The sequence below is a fragment of the Panthera onca genome, chromosome D2 (genome assembly GCF_046562875.1).
Source record: "Panthera onca isolate mPanOnc1 chromosome D2, mPanOnc1 haplotype 2, whole genome shotgun sequence".
NCBI lineage: Eukaryota > Metazoa > Chordata > Mammalia > Carnivora > Felidae > Panthera > Panthera onca.
Genome location: NC_138349.1, coordinates 28,276,003 through 28,298,304, shown reverse-complemented (window position 1 = coordinate 28,298,304; position 22,302 = coordinate 28,276,003). Strand labels below are relative to the sequence as shown.

Here is a 22,302-nt window from a genome sequence, read left to right as displayed (position 1 = left end):
CCAGCCCAGCTGTCCGGCGTAACCTGCAGAGTGGTAAGGAATCGAAGCCAGCACCACCGTCTGCTGTCTTTCAGACTTGAGCAAGATACTTAATGGTACTGAGCCTCGGTTTCCTCATCTATAAATGGAGATATTTATCATGAGGATGAAGTAAGGCAAAGGCTGTAAAGTGCTTAGAATAACGCCTGGCACCTAGAAACTCCTACAGAAGCGCTTGCTATTATGGATATTGTTTCTAGCGTCCTAAAAGTGGTTGTGATTATTGTCGCGATCATTATCCCGGTGCAGCGGAGCCTGCCGTCCCTGAGCCCAGCCACTGGGCCGCCAGAGCAGTCGGTGACCGGGGAGTTGTGGGCAGGCGGGGCTCGGGGTCTGGGGCGGGGGGGGGGGGGCCGCCAGGACCCAGGGCCGCCTTGTCGTCCCCAGGCTTACGAGGACCGGCAGCGGCACTGGCCGCGGGAGCGCGAGGCCCTGCGGGAGGACGGTGCGGCCCAGGCACAGCGGGCACAGCGGGCCCAACAGCTGCTGCAGCTGCAGGTATTCCAGCTGCAGCAGGAGAAGCGGCAGCTGCAGGACGACTTTGCACAGCTGCTGCAGGAACGGGAGCAGCTGGAGCGGCGCTGCGCCACCTTCGAGCGGGAGCAGCGGGAGCTCGGGCCGAGGCTCGAGGAGACCAAGTGGGAGGTGGGCCAGACCAGGAGGGGCAGGGAGCGGGGCCTGCTGGGAAAAGGAGTCCAGCCATACCCACCCCCTCTGGCCTGCTACTGCTAGAGGACCCCCCCCCACCCTCCCCTCTGTGAGATGAAGCTCCCCCTCTGGCCTTCCTTTCTGGGTGGGGGTCTCCCTGTGCCACCCTTGTGGGGCTCCTCAGCAGTCGGGTTTAGCGCTCACACAGCCAGTGGTGTTCCCACCCGCTGCCTCCCGACCAGTTAAGAATAAGAACGTAGTGCTGCTGTGCCCCGGGCACCGTTCTATGTCATATGGGGGGGATCTTCTAATCCTCCTAACAGCCCTGCCAGCTGGGTGTTGTTAACATCCCCGTTTGAGGAAACTGAGGCCCAGAAAGGCTGGAGCCCAGAATTACAGCTAGTCCGTGGCAGGGCTGAGATTTGAACTCAGGCCATCTGGCTCTAGTGTCTGTGCTGTTAACCAAGACACCGTGGTGCCTGCCTGTGGAAATGTGGGCACTGCCCTCAACCGCACCCACTCCTGCACGGCCTGCCACCAGCCTGTCCCCAGGGCTCGGTGGTGCTTCACGATGGTTTAAAGACACCTGCTCTGAAGGAGAAAGATCTGGATCCGTTATTTCCCTTCAGCCACTTACCAGCTGTGTGACTCTGGACATATCACTAAGCTTGCCTCAGTGTCCCCATCTGTGTTACGGGTGTCACGATCAGAGAGCCTCTCCCCACATACCCTGCGTGATCTCAGGGCCTGACCCCCCGGGAGAACTCTTCTCACCATCCTTCTCCATTCCTCCCCCCACAACAGGTGTGCCAGAAGTCAGGCGAGATCTCCCTGCTGAAGCAGCAACTGAAGGAGTCTCAGGCGGAGCTGGTGCAGAAGGGCAGCGAGCTGGTGGCGCTGCGGGTGGCGCTGCGAGAAGCCCGAGCCACACTACGGGTCAGTGAGGGCCGGGCGCGGGGCCTGCAGGAGGCGGCCCGGGCTCGGGAGCTGGAGCTGGAGGCCTGTTCCCAGGAGCTGCAGCGGCACCGCCAGGAGGCCGAGCGGCTGCGAGAGAAAGCCGGCCAGTTGGACACCGAGGCCGCCGGACTCCGGGAACCCCCCGCGCCACCTGCCACCGCCGACCCCTTCCTCCTGGCGGAGAGCGATGAGGCCAAGGTGCAGCGGGCAGCGGCCGGGGTCGGGGGCAGCCTGCGGGCCCAGGTGGAGAGGCTGCGGGCAGAGCTGCAGCGGGAGCGGCGGCGGGGCGAGGAGCAGCGGGACAGCTTCGAGGGCGAGCGGCTGGCCTGGCAGGCGGAGAAGGAGCAGGTGATCCGCTACCAGAAGCAGCTGCAGCACAACTACATCCAGATGTACCGGCGCAACCGGCAGCTGGAGCAGGAGCTGCAGCAGCTCAGCCTGGAGCTGGAGGCTCGGGAGCTCGCCGACCTGGGCCTGGCCGAGCCGGCTCCCTGCATCTGCCTGGAGGAGATCACCGCCACCGAAATCTAGGGCCCTCGGCGTCCCGGATCTGCGGGGAGCCTTGCCGAAGTGGGGGGGGGGGGGGGCGGGAGCCTCAGGTCCACTGAGGGCCCCAGAGCCGCCCGTCCCCCGCCCCCCGGGGGTCCAGGCCTCTGGGCCTCTGCCAAGAACTTGGGGCTGCCCTGTGACTCGGATGAGCAAGATCGGACTCCTCGAAGGTCCCCGTGTTCACTGTCACACAGAGGTTCCTGCTCACTCCACCCGTTTCACTCCCCAGCTGCCGCCATTGCCACTCTGCCGACCGCATTCATCCCAGACGCCCGGGGTGGGTGGGGGGGGGCGGGGGGGTGCTGGGAAGAAGAAGGGGTTCCCTCGTTTCCACACTCCCCTACCCCGAAGCCAGAGAGAGCCAGACAGTGCCAGCTGCTCCAGATGTGCCTGCCCCCACCCTGCCCGTGTCGGGCGACAGGGCTGGGACTGGGGTCTGACACCCAGGTTCCAGCTCTGCAGCCTGTCTCCCAGGGTGAGGGGCTGTAGTCAGACCAAAGGAAGAACTCAGAAACGTCTTGTTTATTTGTGTTTGTGACCAAGTGGCCCCTCCCCACACCCAGGTTTATGGCCTCGTTTTCACTTGTATATTTTTCCACACTGTAAATTTCTTGTACAAACCCAAAGAAACAAATTAAAAATTTTTCTGTTTGTAAAAAAAGACGAGTGTGCTAGAGAGAGTTGATGGGAACTTCTTTGACCCCGACTCCCACCTCTTTCTGACCCCTCGTGGAGGTCTTGGGGAGAGAAAGGGTGATGGGGGATGGACAAATCCAGTGGAAAGTGTGAGATCCTAACAGACCACCACATGAAGCGGTCTCCCAGGATTTGAGAAACTAGAAAAGCTTTCCATCCTATCCCTTGCACAGAACACTGCTTGGGGCTGGGGGACGGATGCAATGACCCCTCCGGGCCCTGAGAGTCCATGTTCCTCAGTGCTTGGGGGCATTAAAGGGGGCCTCATGAGAAAGGGCCCGCCAGTCCCAAGCTCCAGACCTTGGCTTTCTCCCAACCTCTCCCGGTCGTGGGAGGTTGGGGGCAGTGCGCGGGTGACACAGCCTACCCCGCAGCACCTTGTCCTTGACACCAAGTTTATCTGGAAAGGGCAGAGCCTTAGTGACAGCGGGGGAGGGAAGAAAGTGGGGAGGTCTGCGCCAGCAGTGTGGAGCTCTGGGAGGAGGCAAGTCGAGGAGGAGTGAGAGGTTCCTGAATCCCGAGAGGAGGGTAGGAGGGGAGGTCTGGGAGACAGCAGGAGGGTCCTGGGAGGCAGCGGGAGGATCTGAGGTCAGTGGGAAGAGTCCCGGCATAGGTGGAGAGAGTCTGGGGTTAGTATCGGGAGTCCGGAGGGGTTGGAGAAGGGACTGGGCTCGCGGTCCGCTAGAGGAGACTGGCATCAGTGGGAGGGATCTGGGAATCGGTGGGAAGAGCATTTATGGGAGGTTCTGGGAGGCAGTGGGAAGGAATGAGTACCAGGAGGGAGTCAGCGGGCAGGGGAATGGTCAGCAGGAAGGCACTGATCGGCGAGGGCTGACGACTCGGGGGGTAAGGGTTGTGGGCTGGGCCCAGGGACCCTGACCACAAGCTCCATGGGCTCCCGAGCCTTGTTTCGATAAGCTTGGCGGATGGTATCTACTGCTCGCTGGTGGGTCACCTGCTCCAGGCTCTCTCCATCCACTGCCACAAGCTCGAAGCCAGCCTGGGATGGGAGTGGGAAAATCACAGCCCTCCCTTCTCAGGTCAGCCCAACACCCAACCTCTCACCTCCACCAGCGAGGACACTCCTCCCCATCTGGGTGGAGGGGATGGACAATGGGACTTTTGTGCCTGGAGCGGTCGGGGGCAGGGTGAGACACAGACAATGGCCCTTTGTCCCTTGGGGCTAGGGGTGGAACAGGATGGGCCACCCTCAGGCCCAGGCTGGCATGAGGGGACAGATTTTTCCCTAGGCTTGGTCATCTTGCAGTCCTGACCCCCCTGCACCCAAGCCTCCTCCCATGGCCTGGTCTAAACCTGTCTGGCTGGAAGATGAGCATGTTCTAGCCCCACTCCCGCCAGAATTCAGCTCTGGGCCTCAGGAGTGGGCCTGGGTGCTCTTCACCCACCTGCAGGGCCCCACTGACGAAGGCAGCCCCCCCAGGGAAGATCTTTTCTATCTTCACCATGGGCTGCACCTTGGACTCAATGCCCCCAGAAATGCTGATGCCTGGCGAGAGAGAAGCAGTGGGTGAACGCGCAGCCACCCCCCTCCACCCAGAGCTCACAGGAGAAACCCAGGACCCCAACAGCAAGTCCGGGCCCGGACTTCTCCCTAATCCCCATATTCTATTATTACTCAGTCCTCAACTCCAAAAATCGTCTACTCCCACCTCCGCAATCTACCCCCATACCCCAATCTTTTCTTAAGCCCAAGCCCCCTAGTTATAGCCCAAAACCGAGCCCACAGACCCCACCAAACCCAAGAGCCCCACCTGCCAGGCCCAGGCCCACCTGGACTCACCCAAGGACTGCTTCATCTTGGACAACGTGACTGTCCTCAGCTCCCCGCCAGGGGCCTTCGCGGCTGCCTCCTCGGCTGTCCCACCAGTTCCATTCTCAGAGGGGCCTTGGTGGCCTCCCGCCTTGGCTGCCTGCCCATCCAGAGGTCGAGGCAGAGGTGGCCTGGCCTTCCGAGGCTTGTGGTAGCGCCCGTTGGCCACGCTCTGGGTGGAGATAGGTGCTGGAGACGGGGAGCGCCTGCGTCCTGGGGACTTGCCTCGGCCCCGGCTGCGGCTGCGGCTGCGGCTCCGGGCAGGGCCCTGGATCTGGCTCTGCCGCGGGTCCTCCAGGGTCGGGGGTTCTGTCAGCAGCCAGTTAGGCCTTGGGGGCCTGGGAGCCACGGGGGGTGGTTGCGGAGGGGGGGTGCGGGTGCTTCGGTGTGGGGTGAAGGCATCTACCGGCACGTCTTGGAGAGGGGGGATCCCTTTATGAGGGTGGCGGGGAGCAGGGGCCCCCAGGGAGAGCTGGAGGCCCCCCAGCCGCTCCCTCAGTTCCCCATCATCTTCCTCCTCTGAGAAGCCGTTCACAGGCAGCAGATAGAAACCTCCACGGCTATCTGGGGAAGAGGGCCGAGGTCAGGCAGGCTGCCCCTCCTTGCCCTTGCTGGTGCCAGGCCCCAGTCCTTGCCTTTGCTGGGGTAGGGCCTGGGGGAACCAGGCGTGGGTTTGCTTGGGCCCTGCGGCAGCTTTGCCACAGTGAGGGACACTGCCCGGGTTCTGTTGGAATAGTATTTTCATACTTTCTTCCATCGCGATATGTGTCGTAGAAAAAAATATTGCTCGCACACCACACTGGCAATTTCTCGGAGATTATTGCAGAGAGTGAGACTAGATTTCAAAAGTGAGTGGGTCTAAAACCAATTATTAAGGAAATAATAGTGTGGGTGGTGAGTAGAGACGATAAAAATGGTTCCGGTGGACAAGTGACTTCCTTCAGGGAACCGGACAAACTTCTGAAGCCTGGATACCCTACACAGGGGCAGGGGCAGAAGGCCCCTTTTCCCTTCCCTAATACCCCAGCTGTGTGCCCCCTCCCCAGGCTCTGGGACTCTTGACTGACCAGGCACGGGCATGACGAGGTGACGCTTGGGAGGTGCGTCTTGCTGGGCTGGTCTCAAGGCAGGAGGCCACACTGGTGGGAGAGGAGATCCGGTCAGAGACGGGGGGCTCAGCGGGGGACACGGCTGGTCATCTCTGCCCCCTCTCCCCTGGGAGACTCCACTCCCATCCCCACCCGGGGCTTAGGGTCTACAGGTCCCACCCTCTCCCCACCGCCCAGCTGCTGACCTGCCCGGCTCTTAAGGGCCTCAAAAGCCTCCAGCTCCACGGGCATCACCATGCTGTCAAAGCGGCCCAGGTCCGTGGGGGCCACCACACTCCTGGGGAGGGCAAGAGATAGGGGGTGGGCAGGAGCACAGTTCTGGAGGTAGGGGCAGTTATTAGAGGTCCCCTTTCTGCCCCCCAGCCCTCCCCACACCCTCCGCCCCACCTGATGTCCCTCAGTAGCAGCAACTTGGCGGGCCTGTCCAGAATGGCCAGCAGGGGCCTCACCAGGTCCTCCACACCGCCCTCGTGCACATACTGCAGAGAGAGACCCAGAGGTCAGATAGCAGCACCGCCATCCAGAGCCAGGGCGGGGGGGTGGTGCGGGGGGTTGCTGCTTGAGCATGTGGGGTTCCCCACGTTTAGGAAGGCTTCTCCCCAACCCCGGGCTGTTCACAGGACGGTCTTACGTTGGTGACTAGGTGGAAGCCTGCGATAATAACAGACCTATAATAGCAGCAACGACAATGACAGCTTTGGAGCAAGCACTTTTTTAAGCCTTTTACATATGATCTCTCATTGAGCAACCCTGAGAGATGACATTAATTATCCTCGTTTTACCGGTGCGGAAACTGAGGCTCAGAGACGAGGACTTTGCCCACGGCCACACAGGTAAGGAAGTGTGAAGAGGGACTGGAACCTGAGAAGTCTGGCCCTTGCCTGCTCTGGTGCCGGAAAAGGATGTGCAGGCAGCGGGCTCTCTTCCCCACCCCCACCTCCCAGGCAGAAGGAAGGAATTTGAGCCAAACACTAGGCCGCGGGCCTGGGAGGCCCAGCATATGTCTGCACATAGACCTACCAATTAGGCTTTGTTCAGGGCTGGAATGGGGACCTTAGGGAAGGGGCGGCTCGACAGAAAGCCTACCCAGTCAGTACCCGGGGGGGTGGGGAGGGTTGGGGGGAGGCCCTTCTGCCTGGCACTGCCCGGATGCCACCAGCCACACCCCACTAACGCAGACAAACTGGTAAACCGAACGCTGGGAGCCACCCTGCTTGGATGGCACACCGCCCCCTGGTGGTGAAAGGGAGACACGTACTGATTCAGGGAGACGCACGCACAGCGTCCTGGACAGGGATAGACAGAGACACAACACAGCAAGCCCTGGTGGTCAGAGTGAGACGTTCAGAAACACCCGGAAGTAAGTTGTCAGCCACGGGGCCCTAAACCACACACAGACTTACAGGGACTCAGACAAACACGTATCAAAAATACAACCCCACATGTCGGGAGAGGGATACATACAATTGCACAGAACCAGTCACATACATACACACTTCAAGTCCACCAACCTGCATTCAGCACCTACTACGGGCCTGGCCCTGCACTGGGCAGTGGGGGCACAAGGAAGATGACCCTGTTCCAGCTCCTTCAGAAGCCAGTCTGGTGGTGGGAACAAGGGGCAGGATGAGCCACGTGCCCCAGTGAATTCCAAACCACTGGCAATGAGGCAGAGGGAGTCTCAGAGGAGGGTGGCAAGACCGGAGTTGGCTTCTTGGAGGAGGCGGCATTGACGCTGAGCCCTTTTGGTCTGTTTGTTGGCTTCCATTTACACTTACTCTTAAGGATGAATGCAGGGAACAACATGCCAGTCGGGAGGAAGGCGCTCCAAGGGAGACGTGGCATAACGGGCAGAGAGAAGTTTAACTTAGCCGCGGGGTACATGAAGGGCCTCCGTGTAGGCCACGCACGTCGTGACTCCCAGAGGCAGTGCTCTGGAGTTGTGCAGTTCATCACCTGTACACCCCTATGTAGTGGCCAGCAGAAGATAATGACGTGGTGATGTGGTGACCATGGGAGAGCTGAGGTTAAGTGGTTGGGGAGTCAAATCGGGGAAGGCCTTGAATGTGAGCATAAGGAACTCTATTCCGTCAAGGTAAGAGGTTGAAAGGGGGTCTGGGGAGTGTAAAGTGATCAAAGAGGTGACTTATAAAGCCTGGTCTGGTGGCTGTGGAGAGACAGCTCAGAGGAGGAGAGAGAGGGGAGGCCCGGTGATCTGAGTCACTGGGGGAGATTTACTAATCATTCTGGCCAGAGCTCTACCCCAGAGGGCCTGATCTCTTGGTGAGGGTGTCGTGCGGGTCAAGTTTGGGTGGTGTGCAGGTGCTGTGGGGGTGCAGTGAGAGGTGGTCCTGGTTTGGACAGGGTGGGAGGAACAGAGGGATGATGGAGAAGGACCTGACCAAAGAAACGGACACATCACGCCACCTAATGGCCGGAGCCCGGAATTGCAAGCTCACGGCGGCCGGGGCGCGCCACCCCACTTAGCGCTCAGAGTGGAGCAGGCTGATATTTACGGAGTTTAGCCCAGAGAACCTTAGCTTCCCCCCAACACGCACCCCATCTGCAGCTCTGCTGTAAACCAGACCTTGGTAAAGGGCCGCAGGAATTACTGGGCCTCAGTCTCCACGTGACACACACGTGCCTTAGCCAGACACATACACGCTCACACACAGATCCGTCATACAGTTAGGGTGACACAAACCCAGGGACCCCACGGACACACAAATGTACACATCACACAGTCACACAACACAGCCCTACCCTGACCAGAGTGAGAGAGCTTTGGGGGGTTGGGGATCACAAACTATGCCCTGGAACCCCTCAGTTTGTCCTTGCACACAGGCTCACACGTGCACTGATGCAGGCACATCACAGGGACCCCAGCACAGGAAACCTGGGGGTCTTTGAGGCAGAGGGATAGGGGAGGGCCCACCAATCCCCCTGGAAGGGATAACCTGTGCCTCCCACAGCCTCCCCAACATTCAGGCCGCAAGGACTGCCTCACCTCTAACTTGCACCCCGCCCTGGGGCCCTACTTCTTGTCTGAAGTAGAAGGAAACAGATGTAGATGTCGGAGGAGGCTCGGGGTGTGTGTGTGGCGGGGGGCAAAGGATAACTTACCTGGGTAACAGGGGAGGGGGTCCGGCATGAGGCTGGGCCTGTCGGCTGACCCAGGTGCAGAGGGAGGCATGTGGCAGGGAAGGCTGGGGTTGAGAGGAGGAGGAAGGCAGTGACTGCGATGTGCCCCCACTCATCACCTGTCTGGCTCCGTCTCAGCTGAAATATCACCTCCTCCAGGAGGCCCCCCTAGACCTAATTTGTATCTCTTGGGTTATGTTCTCATGTTTTTTCCTTTCACAGTACTTCACATGATTTGCCACTATGGGTGTCTAGGTTCTAGTCATTGTAACTCCCCTTCCTGCCTGTAAGCTCAGTGTGTGTGTGTGTGTGTGTGTGTGTGTGTGTGACAGGAGTGACTCCTGCATTTTCCGACCACTGACCTCACGGCCTCGATCCCAGATAGCCGGAGACAGTGGCCTGAATGAACGAGGGGCTGGGTGACCGTGTGCTGGAGTTGGGGGCAGGCTGGAAGCTCACCCGGGAGCAGTGGCGGGTGACTGCCAGCACCTCGTCGTCAGTCAGCAGCCGTCGGGCCAGGTCCTGAATAAGGGGCCGTCGGCCCTCCCAGGCTTGCACCCGCTCATCCACATCAGGGAGCTGGCCAGAGGGGCTCCCAGACCTGGCAGAGAGGAGGGCCCGGCCCCTCTCTCGCTCTGTAGGGCAGGAACGAAGGTGTATGATGAAAGAGCCAGGAGACATGGAGGGGGAAGTAGGGGCCTCTCTCAATTGGGTCGGACCCCAGAACAGGTCCGTGAGAGGCCTAGGTGCCCCTGACAACATCCTGGCCTAGCCCGGATTCTCCCCTCCATGGCCTCCCATAGCAATCTGCCCACCAGTGGAGCACCAGTCCAGACCCCGTGGCCCCCATCACAGACCCCTTTACTAGTCTGTTCCTTAATGGTGTCCTAGCCCAGTGCCCTCTGGGCCCCCGAACATGCACTGTCATAGTACTCATTGGAGTTCTAGCACAGGCTTCCTCACCGCCCCCAAAATCTGTCTTTGGGAGTCCCAACCAAGCTCCCCAGTCCTCAAAAACGTACCCCAACATCTGTCTGCAGCCCTGTCTTTCCGAGTAAGCTTAGTCCAATGCTTTTAGCTGCCCTCAATATGCACCCAGTCCCCCACACTTGGCCCCAACTGAGTTTAGCCCAAAGCTCCTTAGCAGCCCCCAACATGCACCCCATCTGCAGCTCTGTCACCAGGCCTTGTTAAAGGGATGCTGAATTACCGCGTCTCAGTCTCCATGTGACAAACTTCTGCATGGGCCCCACTGCCCCTGCCGTGAAGAAGAAGGGTTAAGCTGAAGGCCCTGGCGCCCAACCTGCAAATGGGGCTTGGGGGGGGCTCAGGGACAGCTGGATCACTGGCTGGGATGAAAAGCTCAGGCTGGGAGGAGGTGGAATGGGGAGGCCAGAGGCCAGGCCATGAAGGTCTTGGGGCCATGGTCAACTAGGGACTTCATTCATAGGCAGCGGAAGTCCGTGAAGGTTTGGGACCAAGAGAGGGTACAGTTTGACCTCTGCTTGTGGAGACTCATTCAGAGGCAAATATATGGGGGGAAGAACCCCGAAGGGAAGGTGGGGGGAGGGCACCTACCTTCAAGGGACAGAGAAAAAAAGAAGAGCCTTTGGAGGAGAGAGAGGAGAGGCCAGAGGGATGGGAGGAGAATCAGGAGAGAGCAGGGCCCCGGGGGCTGTGGAAAAAGAGATGGGTTGAAGAGGTGGAAGCTGGCCTGGCCTCATTTAAAGAGTCTCTCCCGTGAGACTCTCACTTTAGCCCCCCAGGAGGGGCAGGGCCAGCTCCTACCCAACACCCACTCTCCCTCCGGAAACAGCACCCCGATTTCACCTGGGGACCCCCATTCTCGGTGCATGTACTCCAGAGTGGGCACAAGACACAGGCTGGCCCATGAGAGCACCCCCCCAACCCCCCCCCCCACAGCCATTTGTTGGGCATGTGGTCCCCGCTGGGTCAGTGAGAACCTAGGACTTCAGCCGGAACTATTTAAGAAGCTTTCGTGTCCCTGGGTTGCTAAGCAACAGTGGCCATCTTAACTCTGAGTGGGCAAAACCTACATGATAATGAAGCCAACCCAGGGGAAAATGGAACCAAAGATGAAGGGGGCAGATGTCTGATGAGAGTGTTTAAATCTTTAGACCCACTTACATCAGTAGCTGAGCCAAGCAGTGCTTTTTAAACCTAATTTGAGTTGAGTTTCTGGCCCATACAACCCCAAGCGTCTCAACTTGTCCACTCTCGGTCCAGTCTCTGAACCTCACCTGAGAGACGAGAGGCCCTCTCTGAGGGTCCTTGAAGCCCCTGACAGAGTGGAGCCTGCCGAGGCCCTTCTGCTTGGGCCCTGCTTTAGAAATGACCTTGCTCAAGGATGGTTCTAGAGCTGGGTAGGGCCTGTGGAGCTCTGGCCAGGGGAGATGTAGCCACGTATTCGAGGAGAGGAGCCCCCTACCCACCTCAGCACCAAGGGCACAGGGATCTGACCCAAGCCCTTCAACTTCCTTGCTATGTTGTGCCTCTATCAGATTTCCTTTCTGGAAAGCGGGGAGACAAGACAGTATAACAATAACCACTACATTTTCTGAGCACCTTCCATATGCCAGACGAGGTCCTTAAGTGGTTTACATCCATACATACACTTATTCCTCACTATTCCTAAAGAAATAGGTATCATCACTCTCACTTTACTCATAAGGGAACAGGCTTACAGGGGCCAGTGGTTACTCCCAGCTCGTAATAAGCAGGGTGGGATTTAAACCCAGAGCTGCTGGATGCCAACGTGGGACCCACCTGCGTCCACCCCATCCCATCTGACCGGCATGGCGCTTACCTTTCTCCGGGTCCAGGCGAGGGCGGGGCTTGGCCGGGGTCCCTCTGTCCAGCGTCCAGGTCTCTCTGTGCCCGTCCCCTGCCAGCCGCCCCTGCCGCCCTCCCTTGAAGAAGAGGTTCATCAGTGTCTTGGAGCGCTGCAGGGCTCCCTTCTCCCCAGGAGACCCCAACTTCTCCTTCTTCCTCTGCCTCTTCTCCTCTGCAGACATGAGGGAACGCCCGCGGGGCTGGAGTGGTGGGCAGAAGGGAAGGCCGAGGGGCAGGGGTATGAGGAGGGACAGAGAGGAGAGAGAATAGGTGGCAGACAGGACCTGCAGCTTTGTGGGGAGGTGGTGCTGGAGGTAGGGGTGGGTGTCCTCCTCCAACTTTCCACCCTCCCCCACCCCACAGCTCTAGTTCTTTGAGGAGTCTCCAAGAGGGCTGGTGTGTGTGTGTGTGTGTGTGTGTGTGTGTGTGTGTGTGTGTGTGTGTGTAGGGTGGAAGGGATGGGTTAGGACTGGTTTGGGGCCCAAAACTGACAGGAAAACAAACTGGGGCTTGGGGTCCAGGACCAGTTTAAAATGGGGCCCAGAGCAGCATCGAAGTGTATTCTGGGGCTGCAACTGAGGTTGGGTCAAGGCCCGGGGCAAAGGGAGGTTTGGGGCCCAGGACAAGGTGCGAGGCAGGTTTGGGACTGGGAGTTTCGGAGAGAACATCAGCCACGCATCCCCCTACGTACCCCACAAGGTCAGGTGGCTCTGGGATCTTGTGATGGGGGGCCGGGGTCGGCTCAGGGCCAGCAACAGGGCAGTCTTGGGGGACTCCGAGAGTGCAGAATCGAGGCGGCGGGCAGGCCGGGGCCCATCGGAGCGGATGGCTGTGTCCCTGAGGATGACGGTGGGCCTCACGCTGCACCAGGTCTCCACGCGGCCCCCCACATCGGGCTCCGTCTGCATGGCTGTGTCCGCCCGCCCCCAGCCCGGCCCCCGACCGCCCGGCTCCTCAGGCCCCAGGCAGACATCCATGCGGTCGGAGGGCAGGGAGCCCGAGCCCTCGGCCGAGCTGTAAGGGGCACTGGAGGCATAGGAGGAGACGCTGGAGCTGCTCTCAGAGGCCGGGGACAGCTGCTGTAGCACCCCGTTGCTCACTGCAGGCAGTGGGGAAGGCGGGGGCGGCTGAGGGGAAGGCCGGGCTGCAGACCACCCTGGGCTTGGGGGTGGTCGGGGGGGGGGGTAGTGTGGGGCAGCAGCCAGGGCTGGAAGCACGGGCTCCGGGGAACCGGTGCTCAGCAGTCCTGCCACTGACTTAGGCAAATCAGTTCTCCTCCACTCACCGCAGGACCCCAGAGCCAAGGGGAGCCTGGAACCAAACCTGCAGCTCCTCGGAAGGGAGCCCAGAAATGGCGCTGGGTGGTGTGAAAGTCCCAAGGAGGTTTGCTCCTCCTGCCCAATTATTCTTCAGAGACTCTGACCCACCCTTGGGCCTCAGCCCTTTCCCTCCAACCCATGGACCTGAGCCACTTACATCGGTCCAGCCAACAGTACTCAGAAACCATCTCTTTGTAGGCAGGGTACCGGCCAGTCTCCTGGGAAGAGCGCGGTGGGCATAGGAAGGCATGGGGGAGTGGGCAAGAAGGGGGTGGGTGAGAAGGGGGATGAGAAGGGGGGTAAGTGAGTAGGAGGGATGAGAAAGGGGGTGGGTGGAAGGAGGGGTGGGTGAGGGAAGACGAGAAGGGGGTGGGTGAGAAGGGATGGGGTTAAGAAGGGGGAGTGATGGGACAGGAGTAAACTTTTCAATCCCATCTCTCTCTCTCCTCCAAGTTCATCATGCTCTAGACAAACAAGCTGCTTTATTTCTCAACATGCCAAACTCCTCTGTACCTCAGAGCCTGGTACTTGCTGTTCCTTCTGCCTTGATTCTCTTCCTTCAACTCACCTTCTGGCCAGCTCCTCCCTCTTCGGGTGTCACTTCCCCAGAGAGACCTGCCCTGACCGCTCTGGCTAAAAGGGCCTTCCCAAATTACCCCTCCCACCTCTCTGTTAATTACAGTGTAGCACTCGTCACAGTTGGCCCACATCTAGTGTGTCCGTCTCCCCCGAGGAGCAGAGACCTTGCCTGTCTTGTTCACCGTGGCAGCCCCGGTACCTGTCATAGTGGCCATCATGTAGAACGTACTCGAAAATGTTCAGTGGATGAATGAGGGGCAGAGCGGGAGAGAGGAGGAGTGTTTGGGGTCATGTGAGAGGAAGGAAAGGGAGAAACGGGATGGGGGGGGGGTGGTCGTGGGATGGGAAATAAGGTTGCAGAAGGAGAGGAATGGCAGAGGAGGCCCTGAAGGGCAATGTGGGTGAAAGCTTGGGAAAGGGAAGAGAGCAGGGCAGAGGCTGGGACTGGGCACTAGCGGAGAGCGAGACGTCACCTCCTCTGGAGACAGAGTGAGAAAGACCTGATCCTCAGGCAAGTGTGAGACCCACATGAATAATGAATGCAGGTGCCTCCCCTGAAATCCAATCTCTGGCCCCAGCCCAGCCTCTTTGCCCTGTGCCCACGTCCTGCCCAAAGCCACAGCTACCACCCCACCCTCTGGGTGGGACATTTTCTCCTTTCAGCCCAGGTCCTCCACCACTCATATGAAGGGGCACTGCCCTAGGCATCTGAAGAGCAGGACTGGACCCAGGCCCTGCTACTGACCAGCTGAGTAATGGACTGGGATTCCTGAGTTACTCTGCCTCTCTGAGCCTCAGTTTCTTCTTCTGAGAAATAGGGACGAGCGCAATGCCTGCCCTCCCTCTCCGATGGCTATGGCAAAACCATAGACTGTAGAGCGATGGGCATAATGATGTACTAGAGCGGTCAGGGAAGTCCTTCTATAGTCTGGCCTCTCCCTGATACCCACAGTCCTGCCCACCTTGATGGTCAGCATGATGTGTGTTTGGCCCTTCAGCACCTCCACGGCCTGGCTGTGGCTGATGTCGTCGAACCTGACGCCGTTGGCCGCCAGGACCTGGTCCCCCACCTTGATGCCATTCTCCTCGGCCAGCCCACCGTGGTCCACTCTGGGGTCAGACAGGAGGCGGTCTGGTCGGCTGCCTAGCCTGCCCTCGCTCACCCTAGTCCAGACTCTCTTCCCTCGGATACAGGGATGCCCCGGCCAGACTCCTTGGCTCTTCTCCCGGAGCCCCCCACCCCTCTCCAGACCCCACCCCTGACCCAGGCCCTCCTTTGGACATGTCATCGGCCAGGCCATGATCCCCGCCCACTGCATGCCCCGCCCAGCGCTCACTTGGACACATAGATGCCCAGGCCGAACTCCTTGCCCCCGCGGATGTTGAAGCCCAGACAGAAGTCGTCTGACGTGGTGTACAGGTGGACGATGCGCCGCACGCCATCCTCCGAGCCGCTGTCAGACGGCGTTGACCGGCACTTCTCCACCACCAGCCGCCGGTTCACCACATCCACCCTGGGACAACAGCAAGGGGCCCTCGACCTGGGCCCCGCATCCACCACCACCACCCCCCTCCTCCCAGCATCCTTGACAACCGCACGGGAAAGGAGAGGTTGCCTTGGGGGACTCCCCAGCCCAGGGACGTTCAGTGGGATGTAGATTTTGCCAAATTTGGAAAACGACCTGGATCTCCTCTTTTTATGGAGCAGCTCCATCGTGCCCAACTCCCTACAAGAGCCCTGAGGGGGAGATGCTGTTGCCACCCCCAGGCTCACAGCAGAGGCCGGGCGGTGTTGGGGGCAGGGCAGCTGGCCTCTGGGATGGCAGGGTTGGGAGGAGGGCTGGGGAGAGACACGGCCTTGTCTTATTTCAAGGTCAGGCCTTGGGATCCCTGTGTTTCCGGTGCCCTGGGTGGAGGGAAGAGTAGAAGCCATACTAGTCAAGTTCCACGAAGAGCCCTGTGACCTCGGCCTCTCCTGCGGGGGGGGGGGGGGGGGGGGGGACTGGATGGGGAGGGGAAAAGCCAGGGCTGGGGCCAGGCGTTCTCACCATGTGGTCTTCTCTTTGGAGAATTTGATGCCAGGCACTCGGCCCATGCGCCTCACCATCATGTGCAGGCGGCTGCTGCCAGTCAGCACCTTCACGGCGCTGCCCATGGTGGTGCTCTCCAGGCTCAGCCCATTCACCTCCGTGATCTTGTCCCCCACGCACAGGCCGGCCCGCTCTGCACCAGGGGAGGGGCGTGGCTGGCAGGGGCCACTTGGGAGAAGTCCTCTAGGGTGAAGCTAAGCCTCCCGCCACCACACAAGGCTCCCTGGGGTAAAACTTCTTCCGTGAAATTGGGGATCCCCAGGTGAGGTCTGAGTAGTCCTTATGAGACTAGGGACCTGTCCATTAGCCCACTCCACCCTGGGAGGGGGCCCCATGTCCCCACTGGATCGGGCCCTCCAAAGCTGAGGACCCTTTCCTCCCATCCCTGATAAGAGCACCATCCTAAGCCAGAACCTCGCTCCTGGGAGCCCTGCTCACCTGCACTGCTCCCCTCCTCCACCTTGCTGACGAAGATGCCCAGGCCATGCTCCGAGCCGCCCCGCACACTGAAACCCAGTCTCCCTGCTGGACTCTTCTCCACCCGGACCGCATGGATGATGTCGCTCTCATCACTGTTGGCTGTGTGGTGGTGTGGGTGGGAGGGACATAGGCATGACTCCCATGTCCTTTCTGGGCACAGAGGGCCCCTGGGTTTCCCAGGTTGGGGCCTGCAAAGGCTGGGTTTCTAGGCAAAGATACCTAAAGCTCTAAGGCCTGAGGGCAGCCAATTTCTGAGTTCCCTATTGGTGGTTTTGAGGCCATGGGCCAGGGAGAGTGTGGGAATAGGCAGGACAGGACTCCACAGTAGAAGCCACTCTTCTCCTTCCCTTATATAGGTGAGTGTGTGTGCGTATGTGTGTGCGCGTGTGTGCGGGTGTGTGTGTGTGTTTCTAATTCTTACTCAGCTTCTCACACCCACAGGCCTGAGATAGGACAAATTCCTACAAATCCTGTCACTCTAAGGGTCAGATGGATAGAGAAGAGGTTCAAGATTCCATTCGATAGGGCAGAGTTGAGCAAATTTGGGCTCTTCAGCTTGCACAGAAATGAGTATGCTAATCTTCAAACAGTTGAAGAGCTATTCTGTGAAAGACATTGGATGTTTTTGTTTGTGTAACCCAGAGGACAGAACCAAGCCTGAGATAGAGGCTATCTATCTAAAACCTTCAGCTGTCAGACAACGGAATGAGTTTTGGAGAGATAATGAGTTCCCCATCTTTGGAGGCATACAAGCTGACCCCTGATAAATCCTTGTCTGGGATATTGTGGACGGATCCCCGAGGCTCCTTCTATCTCTTCAACTCTGTGATTCTGGAGGTAAGGGCTCTAGGAGCTACTTGACTATATGAGGAGAGAAACCCAAAACACCACTATGTTGCAGGGTGTGCCCAGAGCCCAGAGGGGTCCCCTCCATCAGTGTTGGGAAAAGTCAGAGGAGCAGGGTCCCTAGGGGCTGGAGCTGTCAGGGAAAATGATTTGGAAGCCTGAGATGAGTGGGATTTGGTTGGAGGGGGGGGAGCAGAAAGGGAGGGCACTATTGAAGAAGGGGATGGAGTGAGTCCTTGAGAAGGCCTTTGGTTAGAGAAAAATAAGAAGACTGCAGAGGGAAGCTAGGTCTCAGGTGAGAAGGTGAGAAGATGAGATTTCCTCTTGAACAAGGCTTACTCTAGAGGTGTTTCTGGGGGACAAATCTCTCTCTCTCTCTCTCTCTCTCTCTCTCTCTCTCTCTCTCTCTCTCTCTCTCTCTCTGTGATCTAAGAGAAATCAGGTTACAATACATGAGCAGAACAGCTCAGGAAGAAATCTCCAAGGGCAGCCTGTGGGCATGGATGGTGCAGGACAGAGATGTGCGATATTCTAAGGCTTCCTGGCTGATTCTGACTGTATAGGTCTCAACCCAGCCAAGGAGTCTATTGCTTTCCTGCCCCCCAACCCTCTTTCTTCTCAGGCCCTCCCTGGGGCCTTCCTAGGGCCCTGAGCCAGAGGGATGCCACACTGGGGTTTTGAGCATAGGAGCTTGGGGCCTCTGAGGATGGAAACTTCTCTATCTCCACTACCCTAGCCTGGGCCACCGACCTCTCCCTCTAGGCACTCACAGCCTCCTCACTGTATCCCCACCTCCATTCTTGCCTCGTTTAGACCATTCTCTACAGTGGCCAGAGCCAGCTTTTACAGTAGACTGCTTATTGAGAACTTCAATGCCTGCTCCGGCTTCTAGAAGGAACTCCACAGCTCCCCATGCCCAGTAAGGCCCTCCATGGGCTGTCCTCTGCCCACCTCCCTACCCTCACCTCTGGCCACCATCCCTAGCCTCACTGAGCTTTGGCCAAACTGACCTCCTTCCTGTTCCTCTCACGGGCCAATCATTTCAGTGTTCCCTCAATCCTTGATACTCTTGTCCAGACTTTTGTAAAGCCAGCATCCATTCTGCAGCCCCTCCTGGCTCGGACACCGCTTTCTCGGAGAAGCCTTCCTGGACTACCCTACCTAAAGAAGTCCCTTCCCTTCTTCCCAGATGGTCTCTATTAGAGCGGTTCTCAAAGCATGCTCCCCAGACCAACAGCAGCAGCGACACCCAGGAACTTATTCAAAAAAGATGTATACCTGGGGCACCTGGCTAGCTCTGTTGGTACGACATGCAACTCTTGGTCTTGGGGTTATGAGTTCGAGCCCCAGGTTGGGTATAGAGATCACTTCAAAATAAAGTCTTAAAAAATTATATAACAACAATGTGTGCTCTTGCTCTTCGCTACAGACACAATGAATCAGAAGCTCTGGGTGTAGGACCCAGCAACTTGTCTTTTAACAAGTCCCCCCACCCCAGGCAATTCTGATGTATTCCAAAGTTTGAGAACCGCTACTCTGTTGTACCATCCAAATTAGTACCTCCAAGATTCTTACCATCCTTTCTCATTATTTGCTTATTCATATATTATTTATTCATATACTGATTATTCATATTTTATTGTCTGTCTCCTTCCACTAGATTGTAAACTCAATCGTGGTAGGGACTTTGTAATTCTTTTCTGCCAATATATCTCCAATGTGCTGCGCAGCACTTGATATCTGCTAAGTCTTTTTTGAATGAGTAAAAGAATAAATGGATGAATGAGTGAATAGACCAATGAACAAGGAGAGTGAAGAGTAAGGGCTGGTTTGGATTAGAGGATGCATTTCCTTTGGGACCAGCTGAGTTTGTGGAGCTGGTGGGAACTCGTGGGGGTGATGGGGGTAGCACTTTCTCCCTTCCCACTGTCTCTCCCTTACCAGCTATTTTAGGCCTCTGGAATGGTCTGAATAGTAACAAGGGGGAGAGGTTCCAGGCTTCGGTGAATTGGGAGATGTTTGTGCTCGGGCAGAGGGGGAAGATTCTGGGCTCAGAGCTTCCCAGCCCAGACAGGGTAGGGGCTGGCAGGTCAGAGCAATGCCCCAGTCCTCCCATTGCTGGGAGACCCTGCTCTCCTGGCTGCACTGGGGCTCTAGGGTGAGGCAGAAAGAGAGAGCAATCCTGGAACTTCTGCAAGAGGATCTTTAGCAGGACAGTGGACAGAGCTGTTACATCGTAGCTGGGCATGGTGTGCGTGGTTGTGAAGGGGAGGTAAAACATAGTTGTTTTAATACAATGGGACTTACAAGGGTCCTGCCCCAGTGCCTTCCCTGTCCCCTACCATGTCTCCTAGCTCCTCTCAGGACTTCTGCTCCATGACCCGAATGACAGTGCTGACCCTCAGCAGTGCCCTACAGCTCACCTAGGGGTGAGGCCCATCATAGTAGATGATGGGGGTGGGCATGCTGGGCCACTGAGGCAGGAAAGCCTGCTGCCTGAGCAACATGGCTATCCCTGCCCCAGTGGCCCAGGAAGGAGAACAGAGATGCCCAGCTGGGTCAGAGGGGAGGAAGAGGGTCTGAAAAGCCCACTCTGGGATCCAGCCAGGGGAGTTCTGCTCGCTGAGAGACAAAAGGGGAGCTGGAGACATTAATGGCATCTGGCCCGCAGAGAGCCCAACCCCGGGGCGGGGGGTCCCCATTCCCCATGGGCATTCAAGGTCCTGCCTTACTCACTAGCTCTGTGTCGCCTCACATCTGTCACTGCAGCCTGGCTGTCTCCTAATTGCATCCCCCCCCCCCCACCCCGCAACTTGTACTCTTGTTTTCCACTTCCAGCCTTATCTGGGATACCTCTACCCCAGCAGCAGCTGTTCTCATTGCTCTGTCTCTAAGCTCTGCTACCCTGTAAATTTCTGGAAGGTGAAGATTGACCTTTATTTTTCTCTAGGTCCCCTACAGGACCTAAGCAGGGCTGGTATAGAACAGGAGTGCAATGAAACAGCATTGGGCAACTACAGAAGATTAGGTACCCCCTGATTAGGTACCAGGGCTCAGTCCTGGGACTCCCTTCCTGATCCTCAACCCTCCTCTTCTCCCTACTTTTTGGAACATTTGCTGCTCTACCTCTATTTCTTTTCTTCTGCATCTGAAATCTTTTATTATTATTATTATTATTATTATTATTTACTTATTTGGTTTTTTTAATAATTTTTTTTAATGTTTATTTATTTTTGAGACAGAGAGAGACAGAGCATGAACAGGGGAGGGGCAGAGAGAGAGGGAGACACAGAATCTGAAACAGGCTCCAGGCTCTGAGCGGTCAGCACAGAGCCCGACGCGGGGCTCAAACTCACGGACCGTGAGATCATGACCTGAGCCGAAGTCGGACGCTTAACCGACCGAGCCACCCAGGCGCCCCTATTATTTGCTTATTTGAAATCATCTGTACACACACTATGGGGCTTGAACTCATGACCTGAGATCAAGAGCCGCACGCTCTCCTGAATGAACTGGTCAGGGGCCTCTGCACCTGAAATCTTAAATTCTGTCTGCTCAGTTGGGCACTGACTCCTCACAGCCCCGCACTGAGCTGGTCACACAATGGGCTGGTTGATGGGATTATATCATTCTCTATCCTGCCCCCCCACCAAAGGCATACACAAAGGGATTGGAGAAAGGCAGAGCCCATAGGATGGAGGGGCCAATTCAATACCCTATCTTGCTCACTTGGGGCTAGCATACCACACACACTTTTCCGGTGCCTCCGGGCTCCTATCTCCCACCTCTGACCTCTCTACAGCCCTGCAACACTAAAGGATTGGCCTAAACATAAGGAAAGGGCTGATAAGGTAGAGTATAAGGGTAAACAGAGACCCTCCACCTCCCACATCCTTAAGACTCCCATCACTTGGGTTCCTCCACCCATATTGGCTCTGCCTCCTCCTGCTTAGTGCTGCTGTCCCTTACCCCCACCCTTAGCTCCCGGCCCAAGCTGGGCCCCGCCCCCACCTTCGATGGGAGAGTTGATGAGGATGACACGGCCCATGGGCGATGAGGCTCGGATTCCGCGGGGGGGCCCATTCAACAGCCGCTGCTGCTGCTTCCTCAGCAGGTATCGCGTTGCGGAGCCCGAGTCGCTGCCCAGGTGGCCTCGGGAGGAGAGGGAGCTCAGAGAGCCCGAGCTTAGGTCTGCAAGGCCCAGTGGGTCGAAGCCCACCGCAAAACTGTGCGCCATTGTGGCTAGACTGGGGTGGCGCCCTACAGGTCCAGAAAGAATCTGCTAGCCCTGGAGCAAAGGGCCCCGCGTGCCCCGGGCTCCATGAGCCTTCCGTGCGGGACTGGGGTCTCAGGGACTGGGAGCCCCCCACCTCCGTTGCCTCACAGCAGTGTGCGCTCCAGGCCTGCGGAGGGAGAGCAGGGGTTGGGACAAGGGTGTGAATGTTGCCCTTGCTGCCTCCCAGAACTTCCAGCCCTCGCCCTGATTTGAGCTTCCTGCCCTCCCATGCCCTAGGCCCCTCCCGTCTCCCACCCCTGGCCCAGTCCAGGCACCATCGTGGATTTTCGGAGTCATTTATACAACGCCAGTGGGAACCTCTCATTCACCCCTCATTCCTGCTCTCAGCTGAGTCATCCACCCCAGTGACCAGTTCTCAGTAGAGGCTGAGAGAGTGGAGATGGATTCTTGCGGGCCCTAGGGCTTCAAGTGGTGTGAGAGAAATTGGGGGCAGGACCAGTCACTGCATGCCTTTCCTTGTGTTTGTGGGCAGGGGGCTCATGTCTCGAGGCAGGGCGTCAGGACCTGGGACAGCTGCAGCCAATGGCCCCGGAGATTTCCCGACCGCCACAGATCCCTTGGCTCCAGGCTGCTGTCCCTCCCACCCCCTCTCCCGTCGAAAGGGGTTGCCTCAACGTCTCCCAGGCTTGCGGGGAGGACCTGCTGGCTAGAGTCCCACAACATCGCGTCCCAAACCCGGAGCTAAGTCCCCCAGAGCAGCTCTGGGACTCAGAACGCAGCATCCCACCCTCGGCCCCCGCCTCTTGAGCTTGGCCCCCCTCACCTGCTTGTTGGTGCGGCGGCCGCCGGCCTCGCCAGCCAGCCGGTGGGCGCGGGCGCGAGCTCTTGCAGCGTCCGGGGAACCCCGCCCACGCTCCGCCTAGCTGCT

General features: G+C 58.2%; 2 protein-coding genes across 12 annotated transcripts in view; one reads left to right on the top strand and one right to left on the bottom strand.

Moving 5' to 3' along the window:
* The window catches only part of LZTS2 (leucine zipper tumor suppressor 2), a 10,122-nt gene extending 7,268 nt beyond the window's left edge, over window positions 1-2,854 (top strand). For all 7 annotated transcript variants that reach the window (XM_060641715.2, XM_060641717.2, XM_060641721.2 and 4 more), the window contains 2 exons: window positions 427-684; window positions 1,492-2,854. In XM_060641715.2, coding sequence (XP_060497698.1) covers window positions 427-684; window positions 1,492-2,175 — 942 coding nt within the window. In that variant the 3' untranslated portion in view covers window positions 2,176-2,854. The remainder of the gene's footprint in view (window positions 1-426; window positions 685-1,491) is intronic.
* On the bottom strand, window positions 2,698-22,302 carry PDZD7 (PDZ domain containing 7). Of its 5 annotated transcripts, XM_060641710.2 has the most exons (17): window positions 22,198-22,302; window positions 21,149-21,540; window positions 16,250-16,390; window positions 15,770-15,944; window positions 15,059-15,235; window positions 14,684-14,831; window positions 13,300-13,360; window positions 12,515-12,922; window positions 11,798-11,995; window positions 10,181-10,228; window positions 9,430-9,605; window positions 6,217-6,308; window positions 6,015-6,106; window positions 5,788-5,859; window positions 4,691-5,284; window positions 4,296-4,396; window positions 2,698-3,889 (listed from the first exon to the last, which is right to left on the bottom strand). In XM_060641710.2, the coding sequence occupies exons 2-17, from the start codon at window positions 21,372-21,374 to the stop codon at window positions 3,674-3,676; spliced, it is 2,925 nt and encodes a 974-aa protein (XP_060497693.2). In that variant the 5' UTR covers window positions 21,375-21,540; window positions 22,198-22,302; the 3' UTR covers window positions 2,698-3,673. The 5 variants fall into 5 exon arrangements, 3 of the variants coding, with proteins under 3 accessions (XP_060497693.2, XP_078290863.1, XP_078290864.1); XM_078434737.1 differs by lacking the exons at window positions 2,698-3,889; window positions 4,296-4,396 and having other exon boundaries at window positions 5,148-5,280; XR_013550552.1 differs by lacking the exons at window positions 2,698-3,889; window positions 4,296-4,396; window positions 4,691-5,284; ... (1 more) ...; window positions 6,015-6,106; window positions 6,217-6,308 and adding an exon at window positions 10,549-10,645 and having other exon boundaries at window positions 9,545-9,605.